Here is a 20,127-nt window from a genome sequence, read left to right on the forward strand (position 1 = left end):
AACATAGGAGCACCTCACTATATAAGGCAAATATTAACAGTCATAAAAGGAGAAATCAACAGTAACACAATAATAGTGGGGGACTTTAACACCCTACTTTCATCAATGGACAGATCATCCAGACAGAAAATCAATAAGTAAACACAGGCCTTAAATTACACATTAGACCAGATGGACTTAATTGATATTTATAGAGTATTGCATCCAAAAGCAGCAGAATGCACATTTTTCTCCAGTGCACATGGAACATTCTCCAGGATTGATCGCATGTTGGGCCACAAAGCGAGCCTCAGGAAACTTAAGAAAATTGAAATCATATCAACCATCTTTTCTGACCACAGCACTTTGAGATTAGAAATCAACTACAAGAAAAAAGCTGTAAAAACCACAAACACATGGAGGCTAAACAGTATGCTAGTAAACAACCAATGGATCACTGAAGAAATCAAAGAGGAAATCAAAAAATACCTAGAGACAAATGAAAACATAAGCACGATGATCCAAAGACCTATGGGACGCAGCAAAAGCAGTACTAGCAGGGAAGCTTATAGCAATACTTACAATCTTATCTCAGGAAACAAGAAAAATCACAAATAAACAAACTAACCTTACACCTAAAGCAACTAGAGAGAGAAGAAGAAACAAAACCCAAAGTTGGTAGAAGGAAAGATATCATAAAGATCAGAGCAGAAATAAATGAAATAGAAACGAAGAAAACAATAGAAAAGATTAATGAAGCTAAAAGCTGGTTCTTTGTAAAGATAAACAAAATTGATACACCTTTAGCCAGACTCATCAAGAAAAAAAGGGAGAGGGCTCAAAGCAATAAAATAAGAAATGAAAAAGGAGAAGTTACAGTGGACACCACAGAAATACAAAGGATCATTAGAGACTACTACAAGCAGCTATATGCCAATAAAATGGACAACCTGGAAGAAATGGACAAATTCTTAGAAAGGTACAACCTTCCAAGACTGAACCAGGAAGAAATAGAAAATATGAACTGACCAATCACAAGTACTGAAATTGAAACTGTGATTAAAAAACTCCCAACAAGGGAATTCCCTGGCGGTCCAGTGGTTAAGACTGCGCTTTCACTGCCGAGGGCCCGGATTCAGTCCCTGGTCGGGGAACTAAGATCCCGCAAGCTGTTCAGCAGCACAGCCAAAGAAAAACAAAAACCAAAACCTCCCAACAAACAAAAGTCCAGGACCAAATGGCTTCACAGAAGAATTCTATCAACATTTAGAGAAGAGTTAACACCTCTCCTTCTGAAACTATTCCAAAAAATTGCAGAGGAAGGAATACTCCCAAACTCATCTGTGAGGCCACCCATCACCCTGATACCAAAAACAGACAAAGATACCACAAAAAAGAAAATTATAGGCCAATATCACTGATGACATAGACGTAGAAATCCTCAACAAAATACTAGCAGTCTGAATCCAACAGTACTTTAAAAGGATCATATACCATGATCAAGTGGGATTTATCCCAGGGATGCAAAGATTCTTCAGTATTTGCAAATCAATCAGTGTGATACACCACATCAACAAACTGAAGAATAAAAACCATATGATCATTTCTACCAAACATTTAAGGAAGAAATTATACCAGTTCTCTCCAATCTCTTTCAGAAGATAGAAGGAGAGGGAATACTTTCTAACTCATTCTATGAAGCCAGCATTTCCCTCATGCCAAAACCAGACAAAGACATTACAAGAAAAGAAAACTGTAGACCAACATCTCTCCTGAACATAGATGCAAAATCTTTCAACAAAATATTAGCAAATCAAATAAAAAAGGTATAAACAGACCCAGGTAAACAAGACTGGTTCTACATCAGAAATTAATTAATCCACAATATCAACTGACTAAAAAAGAAAAATCACATGATCATATCAGTAGATAGAGAAAACATTTGACAGAATCCAAAACCCATGCATGATAAAAGTTGCTCAGCGAACTAGGAGTAGAGGGGAACTCCCTCAACTTGATAAAGAATATCTGCAAAAAACCTACAGCTCATATCATACTTAATGGCAAGAAACTTGAAGCTTTCCTATTAAGATCAGGTACAGGGTAATGATGTCCCCTCTCACTACTTCTTTTTAACATCATACTGAAAGTCCTTGCTAATGCAAAAAGTCAAGAAAAGGATATAAAAGGTATACAGCTTGGGAAGGAAGACATAAAACTGTCATTGTTCACAGATGACATGATTGTCTGTATAGAAAATCCAAAACAACAGGCAGAAGAACTCCGGAAACTAGTAAGTGATTATAACAAGGTTGCAGGATACACGGCTAATATACAGAAGTCAATTGCTTTCCTATATACTAACAATGAGCAAGCAGAATTTGAAAATAAAAACACAATACCATTTACATTAGCACCCAAAAAAACAAATAAAAAACTTAGGTATAAATCTAACAAAATATGTGCAAAATATCTATATGAGGAAAACTAAAAAATTCTGAACAAAATCAAAGATGAACCAAGTAAATGGAGACATATTCCATGTTTGTGGGTAGGGAGGCTCAATACTGTCAAGATGTCAGTTCTTCCCAACTTGATCTATAGATTCAGTGCAATTCCAGTCAAAATCTCAGCAAGTTACTTTATGGATATTGACAAACTGATTAAAGCATTTATATGGAGAGGCAAAAGACCCAGAATAGCTATACAATATTAAAGAACAAAGTTGGAAGCCCAGAAATAGACACACATAAATATAACCAACTGATCTTTGACAAAGGAGCAAAGGCAATACAATGGAACAAAGATAGTCACTTCAACAAATGGTGCTGGAACAACTGGACATCCATATCCAGAATAATGAATTTAGATACAGATGTCACACCCCTCACAAAAATTAACTCAAGGTGGATCATAGGCCTAAAAGTAAAATGTAAAACTATAAAACTCCTAGAAGATAACATAGAAGAAGACCTAGATGACCTTGGTTATAGTGATGCTTTTTTAGATACAACACCAAAGATGTAATCCATGAAAGAAATAATTGATAAGCTGGACTTCATTAAAATTAAAAACTTCTGCTCTGTGAAAGACAATATCAAAAGAATTAGAAGACAAGCCACAGACTGGGAAAAATATTTGCAAAAGATGTGTCTGATAAGGGACTGGTGTCCAAAATATATAAAGAACTCTTAAAAACACAACAATTAGAAAATGAACAATCTGATTAAAAAATGGGCCAAAGACCTTAACAGCCACCTCCAAAGAAGATATACAGATGGCAAATAAGCATATGAAAAGATGCCCAACATCATGTGTTGTCAGGGAAATGCAGATTAAAACAACAGTAAGATACTACTCTACACCTATTTAAATGGCCAAAATCTGGAACACTGACAACACCAAATGCTGACAAGGATGTGGAGCAACGGGGTTGGAGGGTGCAAACAGTGCTAGGGGGAATGTAAAATGGCATAGCCACTTTGGAAGACAGATTGGCAGTTTCTTACAAAACTAAACATACTCTTATCATACGATCTAGCAATTGCTCTCCTTGGTATTTACCCAAAGGAGTTGAAAACATATCTATACAAACACCTGCACAAGGATGTTTATAGCAGCTTTATTCATAAGTGTCAAAACTTAGAAGCAACCAAGATGTCCTCAAGTAGGTGAATGGATAAATTTTGGTACATCCAGACAGTGGAATATTATTCAGTACTAAAAGGAAATGAGCTATCAAGCCACAAAAAAGACATGGAGGAACCTTAAATCCGTATTACTAAGTGAAAGAAGCCAATATGAAAAGGCTACATACTTGTATGATTCCAACTATATGGTAGTCTAGAAAAGGCAAAAAACTATGGAGACAATAAGAAGATAAATGGTTGCCAGTGGTAGGGGGTGGGGAGAGATGAACAGGTAGAGTACAGAGGATTTTTAGGGCAGTGAAAATACTCTATAGGATATTATAATGATGTATACACATCACTGTATATTTGTCCAAACCCATAGAATGTACAACACCAAGAGTGAACCCTAAGGTAAAGTATGGATTTGGGGTGATTATGATGTGTCAGTGTAGGTTCATCCTTGGTTAAAAAATGTATTGTTCTGGTGAGTGATGTTAGTAATGGCAGAGGCTGTGCCTATGTTGGGGCAGGGGGTATAATGGAAATCTTTGTACCTCCCTCTTAATTTTGTTGTAAACCTAAAACTACTCTGAAAAAAGTCTTAAAAATATATTTAGTTTGGAGGATGTAGACATACATTTTAAAAATATAAATACCAGACAACTTCCGGTCAAGATTTTACCTTAGGACTTCCCTGGTGGCGCAGTGGTTAAGAATCCGCCTGCCAATGCAGGGGACACAGGTTCGAGCCCTGGTCTGGGAAGATCCCACATGCCGCGGAGCAACTAAGCCCGTGCGCCACAGCTACTGAGCCTGCGCTCTAGAGCCTGCGAGCCACAACTGCTGAGCCCACGCGCTGCAACTACTGAAGTCTGCGTGCTCTAGGGCCTGCGTGCCACAACTTTCAGTTTGGAAACCCACTTTCTGTCAAAACCTATGTTTTTAGCTTCCATACCTAGTAAGGATTTCTTCATTGCTCTAGAACCAAACCAGGGGCATCGTGAATGCTTATGCATCCCCTTTCACTGGTGATAATGGCTACTCACTATGGAGCACTTAACTGTATGCCAGGCACCATGCAGAGAGCTGCATATCTGTTACTCATTTCATCTTCACAGTCACTAATTTCCAGGTGAGATTTAGCAAAGTGAAGAAACTTGCCTAAAGTTACAGTTTTTTAGGGGAGAGGGGTCAGAGTTCAAACCCCTATGTGTCCCACCTCAGGGATACTGGTGAAGGGAAGTTTGGATGATTCTGGATAATTCACTGTGTTGCGTGGGTTGTCATTCTCAGTGTAATCCCCTTCAGACAGCATTGAGGTCCATTAAGCTAACCCAGTAAAATCTAGGCTGGGGCTTGCAGTCGGGTTGGTGGGAGTAGTCAGGTAGGCGGGCAAGCAGCTGTGGAGCCTCCTGAATAAGGCTCACTGCTGTCTGAGTGTGCAGGGTGTGAGATAAACATGACTGATGAATGTAAATACACCTGAAATAGACTTGTCCCAGAGAGAGGCAGGATGCTAATTTATTAATTTATAAGTTAGGAATATTCCTTTTGATATCTAGATCATCCATGCCTGCTGGATTCAGTTTTTCTCTGGGAGGGAATTGAATCAATAGCACTGAGTTCTCAACCTCTGGCTTCCCTCTCCTGGGCTGCCTGTACACCCTCCTCATTCTGACAGGAAGATCCAAGTGGTCAGTCGACTTTCTCTTTTTGGGGGGAGTGGGGAAGAAGTAGATTCTGGTCTTGCCTCCATGATGTTATAGCTAGATTTCTGCAGTTGGATTTGAGGATTCTTAAATTTCACTGACACAGTGAAAGAGAGGCTCATGGGTTGGGTTAATCCTTCAGTTGGCTATCCTCAGTTTTTCTGGGTTGATTCTGTTTTCACCTTCAGAGGCAGTCTTCTTGCAGGGTTTCTAGAAAACCTTTATTTGTCCCCTGTATCAACTACATTAATATAATATTTAAGAAGTGGGTCCTATTTTGTACAGTATTTCAAGGTACTGTGATGTTAATGGTTCTTATTAGAGATTACCTAAATGCTCTGAAAGAAACAGCTCTTTGGAAAAATATGGTTTTAAAAATGCCTCTGTGTGTGTAAAATTATAGTTGCATAGCAAAAACTTCTTGGAAAACCTTTTCTGTAGATATTTAGAATTTATTGGGCATTTGCTCACTGTCAGGAATTGTGATAAGCTCTTTAAATAGTTCATTTAATCCAGACACCATTTTTTGCCCAGCACTATGGGTTTGGGAAAAAAAGACCTGAACAGTTTCACCCTAGCGTGTGACTTGATTTGGGCATCCAATTGAGGTAACATATAAAAGGCTTCTTGTAAATATGTGCTGTTTAAATTGACCGAAGGGCATATTAAGACCAGGTAAGGGGAGAAAAAGAGACTGGGACATTGAGGATGGATAATGGAGTATTTTGCTTGCTCTGGGAGAAGGACCAGGGGAAGTGGCTAGGAAGGAGCTTTGCCTCAGGGTAGATCTTGGTGCCATCTTGTGGGTGGATCTGGAAACGACCAAGCAGATCCACATCAGCTTCTACTAGGATGCCCTGCAGAACCCCAAATTTCCACACAACACTGACATAAAACTTCAAGTCAGATATCAGAACTCTGGTCTGGGAATCGGTGGATTTGGTTGTGTTCTGTCCATCAGCAAGTCCTGATCACTCCACCTCCAAAACACACCCCAGATTCATCTACTCGTCTCCATGGCAACTGCTAGGCCAGGCTACCATCCTCTCTCACTTGGACTACTACAGAAGCTTCCTTACTGTCTCTTTGCCTCTACTCTCACTCTCTCACTGACTGTTTTCCACAGGCAGCCAAAAGGATCATTCATTTATGTTATTATTATTATTATTATTGGCTGCACTGCACGGTATGCAGGATCTTAGTTCCCCGACCAGGGGTCAAACCCGGGCCCCCTGCGTTGGGAGCGTGGAGTCTTAACCACTGCACTGCCAGGGAAGTCCCCAAAGGGATCTTTTAAAAAAATAAAAATCAGATCATATCATTCCTTTGTATAAAACTTTCTAGTGGCTCTTCATGAAATTTAGAATAAAACCGAGTTTTCTTGTTCTGGCTTAGAAAGCTCTGCATCTTACAGCTCCTGCCTAGCTGTGAGCTCATCTCGGCACTCTTCCCCCTCCTTTCCTCAAATGTCCACCCTGTTCCCACCTTAGGTTCTGTGCTCTGCCCGGTGCTCCCTCCTCCACTCCTGGCGTGGCTGACTCCTTGTCATTCAGATCTTGCCTTCCACAGTGCCGCCTCAGTGCCACCTCAGAGAGGCCTTCTTGACTCTGATTCAGAACAGCAACCCAGTTACTCTCCGTCAAATCCCTCCCTGCTGTGTAGCAATATTATCGGTCTTGTTCTCTGTTGAATGCCCAGTGCCTAGGAAACCATCTGACACATAGTGAGTGTTCAACAAAGATTTGTCAGATGGATGGATGCTGCTTTCCAGGTTCTTGGTCTTAATTCAGCTAGATACAGGTTAGGGTCAGGTAACTTTAGGCCTTTCCCAGTGAAGCATGAAAAGACCACAGGGGGCTTCCCTGGTGTCGCAGTGGTTAAGAATCTGCCTGCCAATGCAGGGGACACAGGTTCACGCCCTGGTCCGGGAAGATCCCACATGCCGCGGAGCAACTAACTCCGTGTGCCACAACTACTGAGCCTACGCTCTAGAGCCCGCGAGCCACAACTACTGAAGCCCACACGCCTAGAGCTCGTGCTCCGCAACAAGAGAAGCCCCTGGAATGAGAAGCCCGCGCACCACAACGAAGAGTAGCCCCCGCTTGCCGCAACTAGAGAAAGCCTGTGCGCAGCAACGAAGACCCAACGCAGCCAAAAATAAATAAATAAATCTATTATTTTTTTAAAAAAAGAAAAGACCACAGGAATTAAGTTCCTGTGAATTGGGCCCAGTTCCCACCATTGCCACTTACCAGCGCTTTAATCATACGGCTCTGAGCTTCAGTTTGGTCATCAATAAAATGGAGTTAATGAGCTTCCCTTACTCATAGGGTAAGGACTAAATTGGATTTAAATATGATTGGAAGCAAAGTATTTAGCACATACTAGACACCTTCTTTCTATATTAAATCTGCACCATGTTGTCATAATTTACGTTTTCCCCTCCTCCTACTCAGGACAGGGTAGACATTTGGTCTTTGCACTCCCAGTACCTACCTCTGTGCTTGGCTTATAACATATAAGTAGGTGGTCCACAAATGTCTGAGTTAATTTTGACTCTCCCCACCTAAGAACTGGTATCTCCTGACTCTTGTCCAGGCTGTGCCCCTTTGATCAATTTACCACTCTTTGCCCAGAGAGACAGAGACAAGATGGCCACTGGCTGTACAGGGAAAGCCTGGAGGGATAGTATGGCTCAAGACAAAATCTGATTTATGTCTTTGCTATAGTTCCTAGGTTTGTAAACAATTAATATAAATTGATCCCAGCCTAACTTTCTGTTTCTAATAAAGGGATGTAGGAAAAAGATAGATCACATGATTCTTTTGTGGTTCCTAGTGCTTAGGCTTTTCCTAAGATTGCTTCCTTCCTTTGTGTTCCTTTACAATATAAAATATATATGAAAATACTCTGAAAATTAGAAGTGCTGTATTATATACATGTGTATATGTATAAGCTGGTATGAGTATGATTTTTAGATAAATGATTGGTTCAAAAAGATTAGCTCATTGTAAAGCAGTTATTCTCCAATAAAGATGTTAAAAAATAAATATATTACATTTTCAAAAGACTTAATAAAATAAAAATTTAAATACAGAGATAGAAAAAAGATTAGCTGTTGACTAAACATTCATTCAGAAGTAGTTTTTGAATGTCTGCCATGTGCTAGGCACTGTTTTGGGTATTGGAAATATAGCAATAAATAAAGCAGATAATCCCTGTCTTTGTAGAATTTACATTCTCATGGGAGAGACACTCCTTTAATAAGAACATAATAAAATATGTAGGTAGTGGGGCAAATGGTAACTAAAGCTGCAGAAAAAAAAAAAAGCAGGCAAGGGATAGGGAGGGTCAGGGGAGTAGAATATTTAGACAGGTTGGAATTATATCTGTCTTTCCTCTCCTACCCCCACTGGTGATCAAGATTCGTAACATAGTAACTTTGCCCTGCAGTTAGGTCAGTTAGGCAAACAAAAGAAAACTGATAGGTGGTTCATCAAGGTGTCTAATAATAATGTATTTCAGATTTCCATCAGCCATGTTAACAAAAAATTACTTTAAAATAATAAAATGCAGACATCATCCTTATCTGATATCCCAATTTAACAGTCTTTTTTTTAACAATAAATCTTAATAAATATATAAATATTTAAAAACCCAAAAGACTAAATTCAACAACTTGTTTAATTACTGATATCAGTTCGTGAATATATTATTGTTCCTGTATTACCTAAAAATATCAGTTGCTTTTGAAGCTGAAAGCTATTATTAAAACTGATTTGAAAATGACTATTCCCTTCTAAATATTAATGTGAAAAATAATTATTAAGAGGGCTATGGCCTGAAGCATTAGGTCAGTTTGATTCTGATTTTCATACACAAAGGATGAATGCACGAATCCTGGTAATTCCGATCCCCCTATCCAGAGCAGTTGGGAAGTTGTTTACTCTCTGAGGGCCCACTGCTGACGTCTGCTCACTGAGTAATGTCATCAGATTTCCTGGTGGTGGTTATTTGGGGGGGGGCAGTGGTAAGTAGTTGTCCGGCTCTGCTGGGACACCGCTTGACAGAGGTCCTGAGAGCCGGATATACCCCGTAGACAGGATGTAAGGTTAAAATGCAATCTGGTTAAGTAAATAAAGTATTCAATGGTAAAATAGAATTGCTGAAACATTAATGTTTTAAAATGATACTGCTAAAATTATACTGAGGTAGAATCCATGCTCTTTAAAAAAATTAATCTATAGCTTCTTTTATTTCTTAGAATTAATGCGGTGGTGAGTTATTTTTACAAGTTGAGATCATAAAGTTACGCTGTCCTTTGTTTGTAAAAGTTATTTCACCCACTTTGGGTGTAGACCATGTACTCAGAATTGTTTTCCTAGGAAGAATGAGACTTTTGCCCTTAGCTGTCCATTCTTTTTATTTATTTATTTATTTATTTATTTATTTATTTATTTATTTATTTATTTATTTATTTAACATCTTCATCGGAGTATAATTGCTTTACATTGTTGTGTTAGTTGCTGCTGTATAACAAGGTGAATCAGCTATACGTATACACATATCCCCATATCCCCTCCCTCTTGCGTCTCCCTCCCACCCTCCCTATCCCACCCCTCTAGGTGGTCACAAAGCATGAGCTGATCTCCCTGTGCTATGCGGCTGCTTCCCACTAGCTATCTGTTTTACATTTGGTAGGGTATATATGTCAGTGCCACTCTCTCACTTCGTCCCAGCTTACCCTTCCCCCTCCCTGTTTCCTCAAGTCCATTCTCTACGTCTATGACTTTATTCCTGTCCTGCCCCTAGGTTCTTCAGAACCACTTTTTCTTTTTTCTTTTTTTTTAATTTTTTTTTTCATCTTGATCTTTTATTAGCACTTTTATGAGCTCATCAGTTTTTCATTAGAGTTCTGAAAATGCTTATTCATTCAGTTCAGCAGTACAGTCAGTTACCAGAAACCTGTACTTGTCAGAGTCTTTTCCATGAATTTCTTGAAGATGAAACCCTTTTATAGGAACATATTTGCAAAAGCATCAGAGTACACCCAGAACTGTCTGTAAATGACAAAAGACTTAAAAATGACCACAGTTAAAGATTTGATGAAAGTTCATAATAATGCAGTTGACAAGAAAATTAGTTATTTCTGAGATATACATTTTAAAGTAATAACTAGGATTATTACTTATAACATTATACCAGAACATATAAGATTTTTAGAAATTTCATGTAATGTCTGAAACATTTATATTAACATATTTCCATACAAATAACCCAATGAAAGTTTAGTATTAGTTGTTTTGTTTGTTTGTTTTTTTATACTGCAGGTTCTTATTAGGCATCAATTTTATACACATCAGTGTATACATGTCAATCCCAATCGCCCAATTCAGCACACCACCATCCCCACCCTACTGCAGTTTTCCCCCCTTGGTGTCCATATGTCCATTCTCTACATCTGTGTCTCAACTTCTGCCCTGCAAACTGGCTCATCTGTACCATTTTTCTAGGTTCCACATACATGCATTAATATACGATATTTGTTTTTCTCTTTCTGACTAACTTCACTCTGTATGACAGTCTCTAGATCCATCCACTTCTCAACAAATGACTCAATTTCGTTCCTTTTTATGGCTGAGTAATATTCCATTGTATATATGTACCACAACTTCTTTATCCATTCATCTGTTGATGGGCATTTAGGTTGCTTCCATGACCTGGCTATTGTAAATAGTGCTGCAATGAACATTCGGGTGCATGTGTCTTTTTGAATTATGGTTTTCTCTGGGTATATGCCCAGTAGTGGGATTGCTGGGTCATATGGTAATTCTATTTTTAGTTTTTTAAGGAACCTCCATATTGTTCTCCATAGTGGCTGTATCAATTTACATTCCCACCAACAGTGCAAGAGGGTTCCCTTTTCTCTACACCCTCTCCAGCATTTGTTGATTGTAGATTTTCTGATGATGCCCATTCTAACAGGAGTGAGGTGATACCTCATTGTAGTTTTGATTTGCATTTCTCTGATAATTAGTGATGTTGAGCATCTTTTCATGTGCTTCGTGGCCGTCTGTATGTCTTCTTTGGAGAAATGTCTATTTAGGTCTTCTGCCCATTTTTGGATTGGGGTGTTTGTTTCTTTAACATTGAGCTGAATGAGCTGTTTATATATTTTGGAGATTAATCCTTTGTCCGTTGATTCGTTTGCAAATATTTTCTCCTATTCTGAGGGTTGTCTTTTCGTCTTGTTTATGGTTTCCTTTGCTGTGCAAAAGCTTTGAAGTTTCATTAGGTCCCATTTGTTTATTTTTGTTTTTATTTCCATTACTCTAGGAGGTGGATCAAAAAAGATCTTGCTGTGATTTATGTCAAAGAGTGTTCTTCCTATGTTTTCCTCTAAGAGTTTTATAGTGTCCAGTCTTATATTTAGGTCTCTAATCCATTTTGAGTTTATTTTTGTGTATGGTGTTAGGGAGTACTCTAATTTCATTCTTTTACATGTAGCTGTCCAGTTTTCCCAGCACCACTTATTGAAGAGACTGTCTTTTCTCCATTGTATATCTTTGCCTCCTTTGTCATAGATTAGTTGACCATAGGTGCGTGGGTTAATCTCTGGGCTTTCTATCTTGTTCCATTGATCTATGTTTCTGTTTTTGTGCCAGTACCATATTGTCTTGATTACTGTAGCTTTGTAGTAGAGTCTGAAGTCAGGGAGTCTGATTCCTCCAGCTCCATTTTTTTCCCTCAAGACTGCTTTGGCTATTCGGGGTCTTTTGTGTCTCCATACAAATTTTAAGATGATTTGTTCTAGCTCCGTAAAAAATGCCATTGGTAATTTGATAGGGATTGCATTGAATCTGTAGATTGCTTTGGGTAGTATACTCATTTTCACCACGTTGATTCTTCCAATCCAAGAACATGGTATATCTCTCCATCTGTTGGTATCATCTTTAATTTCTTTCATCAGTGTCTTATAGTTTTCTGCATACAGGTCTTTTGTCTCCCTAGGTAGGTTTATTCCTAGGTATTTTATTCTTTTTGTTGCAATGGTAAATGGGAGTGTTTCCATAATTTCTCTTTCAGATTTTTCATCATTAGTGTATAGGAATGCAAGAGATTTCTGTGCATTAATTTTGTATCCTGCAACTTTACCATATTCATTAATTAGCTCTAGCAGTTTTCTGGTGGCAGTTTTAGGATTCTCTATGTATAGTATCATGTCATCCGCAAACAGTGACAGTTTTACTTCTTCTTTTCCAATCTGTACTCCTTTTATTTCTTTTTCTTCTCTGATTGCCGTGGCTAGGACTTCCAGAACTATGTTGAATAATAGTGGTGAGAGTGGACATCCTTGTCTCGTTCCTGATCTTAGAGGAAATGCTTTCAGTTTTTCACCATTGAGAATGATGTTGGCTGTGGGTTTGTCATATATGGCCTTTATTATGTTGAGGTAGGTTCCCTCCACTTTCTGGAGAGTTTTCATCATAAATGGGTGTTGAATTTTGTCAAAAGCTTTTTCTGCATCTATTGAGATGATCATATGGTTTTTATTCTTCAGTTTGTTAATATGGTGTATCACATTGATTGATTTGCGTATATTGAAGAATCCTTGCATCCCTGGGATAAATCCCACTTGATCGTGGTGTATGATCCTTTTAATGTGTTGTTGGAGTCTGTTTGCTAGTATTTTGTTGAGGATTTTTGCATCTATATTCATCAGTGATATTGGTCTGTAATTTTCTTTTTTTGTAGTATCTTTGTCTGGTTTTGGTATCAGGGTGATGGTGGCCTCATAGAATGAGTTTGGGAGTGTTCCTTCCTCTGCAATTTTTTGGAAGAGCTTGAGAAGGATGGGTGTTAGCTCTTCTCTAAATGTTTGATAGAATTCACCTGTGAAGCCATCTGGTCCTGGACTTTTGTTTGGTGGAAGATTTTTAATCACAGTTTCAATTTCATTACTTGTGATTGGTCTGTTCATATTTTCTGTTTCTTCCTGGTTCAGTCTTGGAAGGTTATACCTTTCTAAAAATTTGTCCATTTCTTCCAGGTTGTCCATTTTATTGGCATAAAGTTGCTTGTAGTAGTCTCTTAGGATGCTTTGTATTTCTGCAGTGTCTGTTGTAACTTCTCCTTTTTCATTTCTGATTTTATTGATTTGAGTCCTCTCCCTCTTTTTCTTGATGAGTCTGGCTAATGGCTTATCAATTTAGTTTATCTTCTCAAAGAACCAGCTTTTAGTTTTATTGATCTTTGCTATTGTTTTCTTTGTTTCTATTTCACTTATTTCTGCTCTGATCTTTATGATTTCTTTCCTTCTGCTAACTTTGGGTTTTGTTTGTTCTTCTTTCTCTAGGTTCTTTAGGTGTAAGGTTAGATTGTTTACTTGAGATTTTTCTTGTTTCTTTAGGTAGGCTTGTATAGCTATAAACTTCCCTCTTAGAACTGCTTTTGCTGCATCCCATAGGTTTTGGGTCGTCGTGTTTTCATTGTCATTTGTCTCTAGGTATTTTTTGATTTCTTCTTTGATTTCTTCAGTGATCTCTTGGTTATTTAGTAACGTATTGTTAAGCCTCCATGTGTTTGTCTTTTTTACGTTTTTTTTCCCTGTAATTCATTTCTAATCTCATAGCGTTGTGGTCAGAAAAGATGCTTGATATGATTTCAATTTTCTTAAATTTACTGAGGCTTGATTTGTGACCCAAGATGTGATCTATCCTGGAGAATGTTCCGTGCGCACTTGAGAAGAACGTGTAATCTGCTGTTTTTGGATGGAATGTCCTATAAATATCAATTAAATCTATCTGGTCTATTGTGTCATTTAAGGCTTCTGTTTCCTTATTTATTTTCATTTTGGATGATCTGTCCATTGGTGTAAGTGAGGTGTTAAAGTCCCCCACTATTATTGTGTTACTGTCGATTTCCTCTTTTATAGCTGTTAGCAGTTGCCTTATGTATTGAGGTGCTCCTATGTTGGGTGCATATATATTTATAATTGTTATATCTTCTTCTTGGATTGATCCCTTGATCATTATGTAGTGTCCTTCCTTGTCTCTTGTAACATTCTTTATTTTAAAGTCTATTTTATCTGATATGAGTATAGCTACTCCAGCTTTCTTTTGTTTCCATTTGCATGGAATATCTTTTACCATCCCCTCACTTTCAGTCTGTATGTGTCCCTAGGTCTAAAGTGGGTCTCTTATAGACAGCATATATATGGGTCTTGTTTTTGTATCCATTCAGCCAGTCTATGTCTTTTGGTTGGGGCATTTAATCCATTCACGTTTAAGGTAATTATCAATATGTATGTTCCTATGACCATTTTCTTAATTGTTTTGGGTTTGTTTTTGTAGGTCCTTTTCTTCTCTTGTGTTTCCCACTTAGAGAAGTTCCTTTAGCATTTGTTGTAGAGCTGGTTTGGTGGTGCGGAATTCTCTTAGCTTTTGCTTGTCCGTAAATCTTTTGATTTCTCCATCAAATCTAAATGAGATCCTTGCCGGGTAGAGTAATCTTGGTTGTAGGTTCTTCCCTTTCATCACTTTAAGTATATCATGCCACTCCCTTCTGGCTTGTAGAGTTTCTGCTGAGAAATCAGCTGTTAACCTTATGGGAGTTCCCTTGTATGTTATTTGTCATTTTTCCCTTGCTGCTTTCAATAATTTTTCTTTTGTGTTTAATTTTTGCCACTTTGATTACTATGTGTCTCGGCGTGTTTCTCCTTGGGTTTATCCTGTATGGGACTCTGCGCTTCCTGGACTTGGGTGGCTATTTCCTTTCCCATGTTAGGGAAGTTTTCGACTATAATCTCTTCAAATATTTTCTCTGGTCCTTTCTCTCTCTCTTCACCTTCTGGGACCCCTATAATGCGAATGTTGTTGCGTTTAATGTTGTCCCAGAGGTCTCTTAGGCTGTCTTCATTTCTTTTCATTCTTTTTTCTTTATTCTGTTCCGCAGCAGTGAATTCCACCATTCTGTCTTCCAGGTCACTTATCCGTTCTTCTGCCTCAGTTATTCTGCTATTGATTCCTTCTAGTGTAGTTTTCATTTCAGTTATTGTATTGGTCATCTCTGTTTGTTTGTTCTTTAATTCTTCTAGGTCTTTGTTAATCATTTCTTGCATCTTCTCAATCTTTGCCTCCATTCTTATTCTGAGGTCCTGGATCATCTTCACTATCATTATTCTGAATTCTTTTTCTGGAAGGTTGCCTATCTCCACTTCATTTAGTTGTTTTTGTGGGGTTTTTTCTTGTTCCTTCATCTGGTACATAGCCCTCTGCCTTTTCATCTTGTCTATCTTTCTGTAACTGTGGTTTTTGGTCCACAGGCTGCAGGATTGTAGTTTTTCTTGCTTCTGCTGTCTGCCGCCTGGTGGTTGAGGCTATCTAAGAGGCTTGATGGGAGGCTCTGGTGGTGGGTAGAGCTGACTGTTGCTGTGGCGGTCAGAGTTCAGTAAAACTTTAATCCACTTGACTGTTGATGGGTGGGGCTGGGCTCCCTCCCTGTTGGTTGTTTTGCCTGAGGCAACCCAACACTGGAGCCTACCTGGGCTCTTTGGTGGGGTTAATGGCAGACTCTGGGAGGGCTCACGCCAAGGAGCACTTCCTGGAACCTCTGCTGCCAGTGTCCTTGTCCCCACGGTGAAACAGAGCCACCCCCCGCCTCTGCAGGAGACCCCCCAACACCAGCAGGTAGGTCTGGTTCAGTCTCCCCCAGGGTCACTGCTCCTTCCCCTGGGTCCCGATGCGCACACTACTTTGTGTGTGCTCTCCAAGAGTGGGGTCTCTCTTTCCCCCAGTCCTGTCAAAAGTCCTGCAATCAATTCCCACTAGACTTCAAAGTCTGATTCTCTAGGAATTCCTCCTCCCGTTGCCGGACCCCCAGGTTGGGAAGCCTGACGTGGGGCTCAGAACCTTCACTCCAGTGGGTGGACTTATGTGGTATAAGTGTTCGCCAGTCTGTGAGTCACCCACCCCACAGTTATGGGATTTGATTTTACTCTGATTGTGCCCCTCCTACCGTCTCACTGTGGCTTCTCCTCTGTCCTTGGACGTGGGGTATCCTCCTTGGTGAAGTCCAGCGTCCTCCTGTCAATGATTGTCCAGCAGCCAGTTGTGATTCTGGTGCTCTCGCAAGGGGGAGTGAGAGCACGTCCTTCTACTCCGCCATCTTGGTTAATCCAGAACTCAGTTACTTTGTCTTAAACAGTACCTCCAATGTTTCAACTGGTGAAACTTCAACTAAAATACCTTGTCCAGTTTGACACGCAGCAACAATTCACGGTAAAAAACTTTAAGAAAAGGCTGAAGACACTGTCCCGCAGCCGCTGCTCCCCGTCCGCCGCTGCCGCCGCCTTGCCCTCACGCCAGTCGCCAGCTCCCACAGGGGGTCCGGCCCCGGCGCCGCTTCTCCGCCCGACCCCCCCCTTGGGTGCGCGCTGAGCGGGGGCCCGGGTCCGGTGAGAGGAGGAGCAGCCGCCGCCGCCGCCGCCGCCCCCTTTCCTCCCTCCTCCTTCAATGCGTCCCTCCCACCGAGACCCGCCTCGTGTTTCCTGGATCCGGTCTCGGCGAGAGCTTGGCAAGTGAACCTCCGGCTTCAGGGTTCGCGTCGAGCGCCGTCGCTCGCCAGGCACAACGATGGCGCCGCCGGGGGACTGCCGATGGCGATCTCGCGAAGCTTTCCCCTCAGCCACGAGGGGGCGGGGATCCACAGGAAAGGCGGTCAAGGAGGGTAACCTAAGCTGACTTCACAGCAAACGCTACCCCATATCGGAAACGTGCAGCACCAGGCGAAAGTTCCACTTTTTCTTTTTTAGATTGCATATATATGTGTTAGCATATAGCCGTCCATTCTTTTATCTTGTCCCTCAGCTTGTAACCAACACTATATAGTATGTGTTTTTTAAAATCAAGCTAGTCGTTAACATTTGAAAGTTTCTTTTATTAATTATTGTAGCCTTTAGCTTATTTTTCTCCTCCTGGTTTCTTAAGTTTGTACTGTTGACTTTCTCAAATTTAGTGATTTGAAAGCTTAGTATATTAATTCTTGTTTCATGACAGAAAGATCTAAGACTGAATTTTGCTTCTGAGTAAAATTTACTAGTATCTTGTAGGTTTTATTACATGATATTCTAATTTTTATTATTTTCCAAGCAATCTGTAGGCATAGTTTGCATTTTCCTCTCTGATCCATCAGTTACATGAGTTTAAAAATTTCCAAGGAGGGGGTATTTCTTAACTTATGTTTTTAATTTTGGTTTGATTGCCTTATGGTTGGAAGTAAAAACTGTACAAGGAATATGTTTTAAAGTTTTCTTTGTGACCTAGTATATGTTTTTACGATATTCATAAATATTTTCTTTCTCTCCTTTCAGACTTTGTCTTTTGTCTCCTTGATCCTTCATAGCAAATTTCATGAGTATCTTCTGTGAGAGGCTGCGGCCGCCGTTTCACACAGAGGACCCAAATGCTGTCCAACAACCGCTTCATCCTGGGCAGTGGCACAGCCCTCCTGTTGATGGGTTTTCTGGGTTTTTTTATGCAACTCCACCCTGCCTCAACACTGTAGAAAATCAGCAAAATGATTTCCCTTCTTTTTCTTTTTCCTGAGTAGTTCCACTGTCTTCTCCAAGCAGTAAGCCTGTATCATTTCTTCTTCTTTCATTCATTCATTTCTTTAAACTTTGTTAATAAAAACCAACAAAAAAGTCATTGTTCAGATTGGTCTCTCTCGGTGCCTCTTGCCTTCCTTCTCACTGCACTGTGGGAGTATGATTATGTAGAGCACATCTCTCTCTTTTAAGACTCTCTTTGACCTCCTGGATCATGTTCCGTCAGAAATTCTGGCTTTGGCATCCAGCTGTGCCTCTCGATGAGGCTGGCCTCTGACTGCCCAGCTCTGGAGGATAGACGGTGCTGTGGGATGTCTGTGCTCACCCTTCCACCCTACTGCAAAGCCCTCCTCCTCAGTCTCAGGTCTAGAGTAGTAGCGACCCTCATTCTTACACCTTCTGAGAGATGAAGTTACTACAAAGCAAATCAGAAACTGAGCCGGTGTCCCATAATTAGTAGACATCAGCTTCTAGCAGTTAAAAATATACATGGACTTCCTCCATCACTAAGCAGGTTTTGTTGCATGTGTTTACTGTAGGAGAGATCACTGCTTGAGGGGAGAGATGGGAGGTGGCAGGCAGTTAAGAAGTATCTTGTGGGAAGATTTATAGATCTAGTTCTGCTGCTGCTGTGTTTTAGGTATGAAATCACACCGTCACCCAGAGGCCTGGAATAGGGTAGGGATCCCCTCAACACATATATACAGTGTTTCTGGAAAAATTGCAAAATATGTCTCTTCCTCCAGGTAGCAACCCAAGGCCAGGGTTCATGGCTTGGGGCTGGATTTTAGCTCTCCATTCTCCCTCCCTTGTGCTCCTTTGTGCAGTGCACAGACTTCCCAAACCTTCCAGTGGCCCTGGGTTTGCAGCACAGTTTATAGAACTAAACAGACTGGTCAGTGGAATCCCAGCTGCCACTTGCTGCTGTGTAGCCTTAAACAAAGTACTTGGAACCTCAGCTTTCCAATGTAAACTCTCAGCATGTTGCAAAGGTTCAGTGAGATAACGTATGTTCAGCCCTTAGCACAGTGCCCAGTTTATGCTGAGCCCTCCATTGGCGCTATGATTCTATTACTTGTTGGGGTTTGGTTATGACACTGTATATTTATCTTTGTGTGTTAGTGTTAAGTTCTCAAATAGATAAGCTTCTTTTTTTTTGGCCACGCCGTGAGGCTTGTGGGATCTTATTTCCCCTAACAGGGATCAAACCCGGGCCCCCCAGCAGTGAGAGTACAGAGTCCTGACCACTGGACCACCAGGGGATTTCCCAATAAGCATTTATTGATAAGCACTGTACTTGTCTGTAAAATGAAAGTGTTAACCGTTTCTCAACAAGGAGTCTTTGAGGTCCCATGGTTCTGATAGCTGGATTTCATTTTTTTGGTGCCATTTTAGATGTAAGATTTCATTGTCCATCAGGGGAAAGGTGGGAGTAGACATGGAAGGAACCAGTGTTCGTTCGGTGTCTAATCTTTGGGGGTTCTTTATATTGTAATCTCACGTGATCTCTGTAACACATGAGGAATTGAGGCCGAAGGTTAGGTAATTCTCTTAGAGTCACACACAGCTAGGAAAAGAAAAGCTGGGATCAGACTCATTTTATGTGTCCTTCCCTGCTCTCCACCTTTCCTGGGGTTTATAAGGAGATAACTGAGATCCCTCTGTCTAATAAGTATTTACGTAATTTTTCTCTAGAGTAGAAATTTCATTTTCATCTGTGGCACTGATGAGAGAAAAATTTAAGCAAGCTTATCTTTTTTTTTTTCTTTTCATTTTTAAGCAGATCTTTTTCTTGCAGGTAGCAGTAGCTGATATACAATTTGGCCCCATGAGATTTCATCCAGATCAGCTCCAGGTAATAATATACCATGCTGTAATTTTCACCTTGATTTTCTTTAAAGACGGGGAGGGAGAGGGTCTAAAGTTATACATTGAAAATAGTCTTCTGTTTTAGATAAAATATTGGATCAATGTTGAATTCCCTGAACTTGATAGCAGTACTACAGTTATATCAGGGAATGTACTTTTCTTAGAAATACACGTTGAGGTATTTAGAGATGAAATGTCTGCAACCTACTTTAAAAGGTTCAGCAATAAAATAATATGTGTAATTGTGTGTGTGCGTGTGTATGTGTGTATGTATGTGGAGAGAGAGAGAAAGCAAAGGTGGCAAAATGTTAACAATTGATGAAACTAGAAG

At 40.0% G+C, this 20,127-nt stretch overlaps 1 protein-coding gene across 4 annotated transcripts in view; it reads left to right on the forward strand.

Moving 5' to 3' along the window:
• PDE8A (phosphodiesterase 8A) overlaps window positions 1-20,127 on the forward strand; it is a 154,804-nt gene that overhangs the window by 59,150 nt on the left and 75,527 nt on the right. For all 4 annotated transcript variants that reach the window (XM_068558438.1, XM_068558454.1, XM_068558462.1 and 1 more), the window contains exon 2: window positions 19,726-19,782. In XM_068558438.1, coding sequence (XP_068414539.1) covers window positions 19,726-19,782 — 57 coding nt within the window. The remainder of the gene's footprint in view (window positions 1-19,725; window positions 19,783-20,127) is intronic.

This window comes from Eschrichtius robustus, chromosome 1 (genome assembly GCF_028021215.1).
Source record: "Eschrichtius robustus isolate mEscRob2 chromosome 1, mEscRob2.pri, whole genome shotgun sequence".
Taxonomy (NCBI): domain Eukaryota; kingdom Metazoa; phylum Chordata; class Mammalia; order Artiodactyla; family Eschrichtiidae; genus Eschrichtius; species Eschrichtius robustus.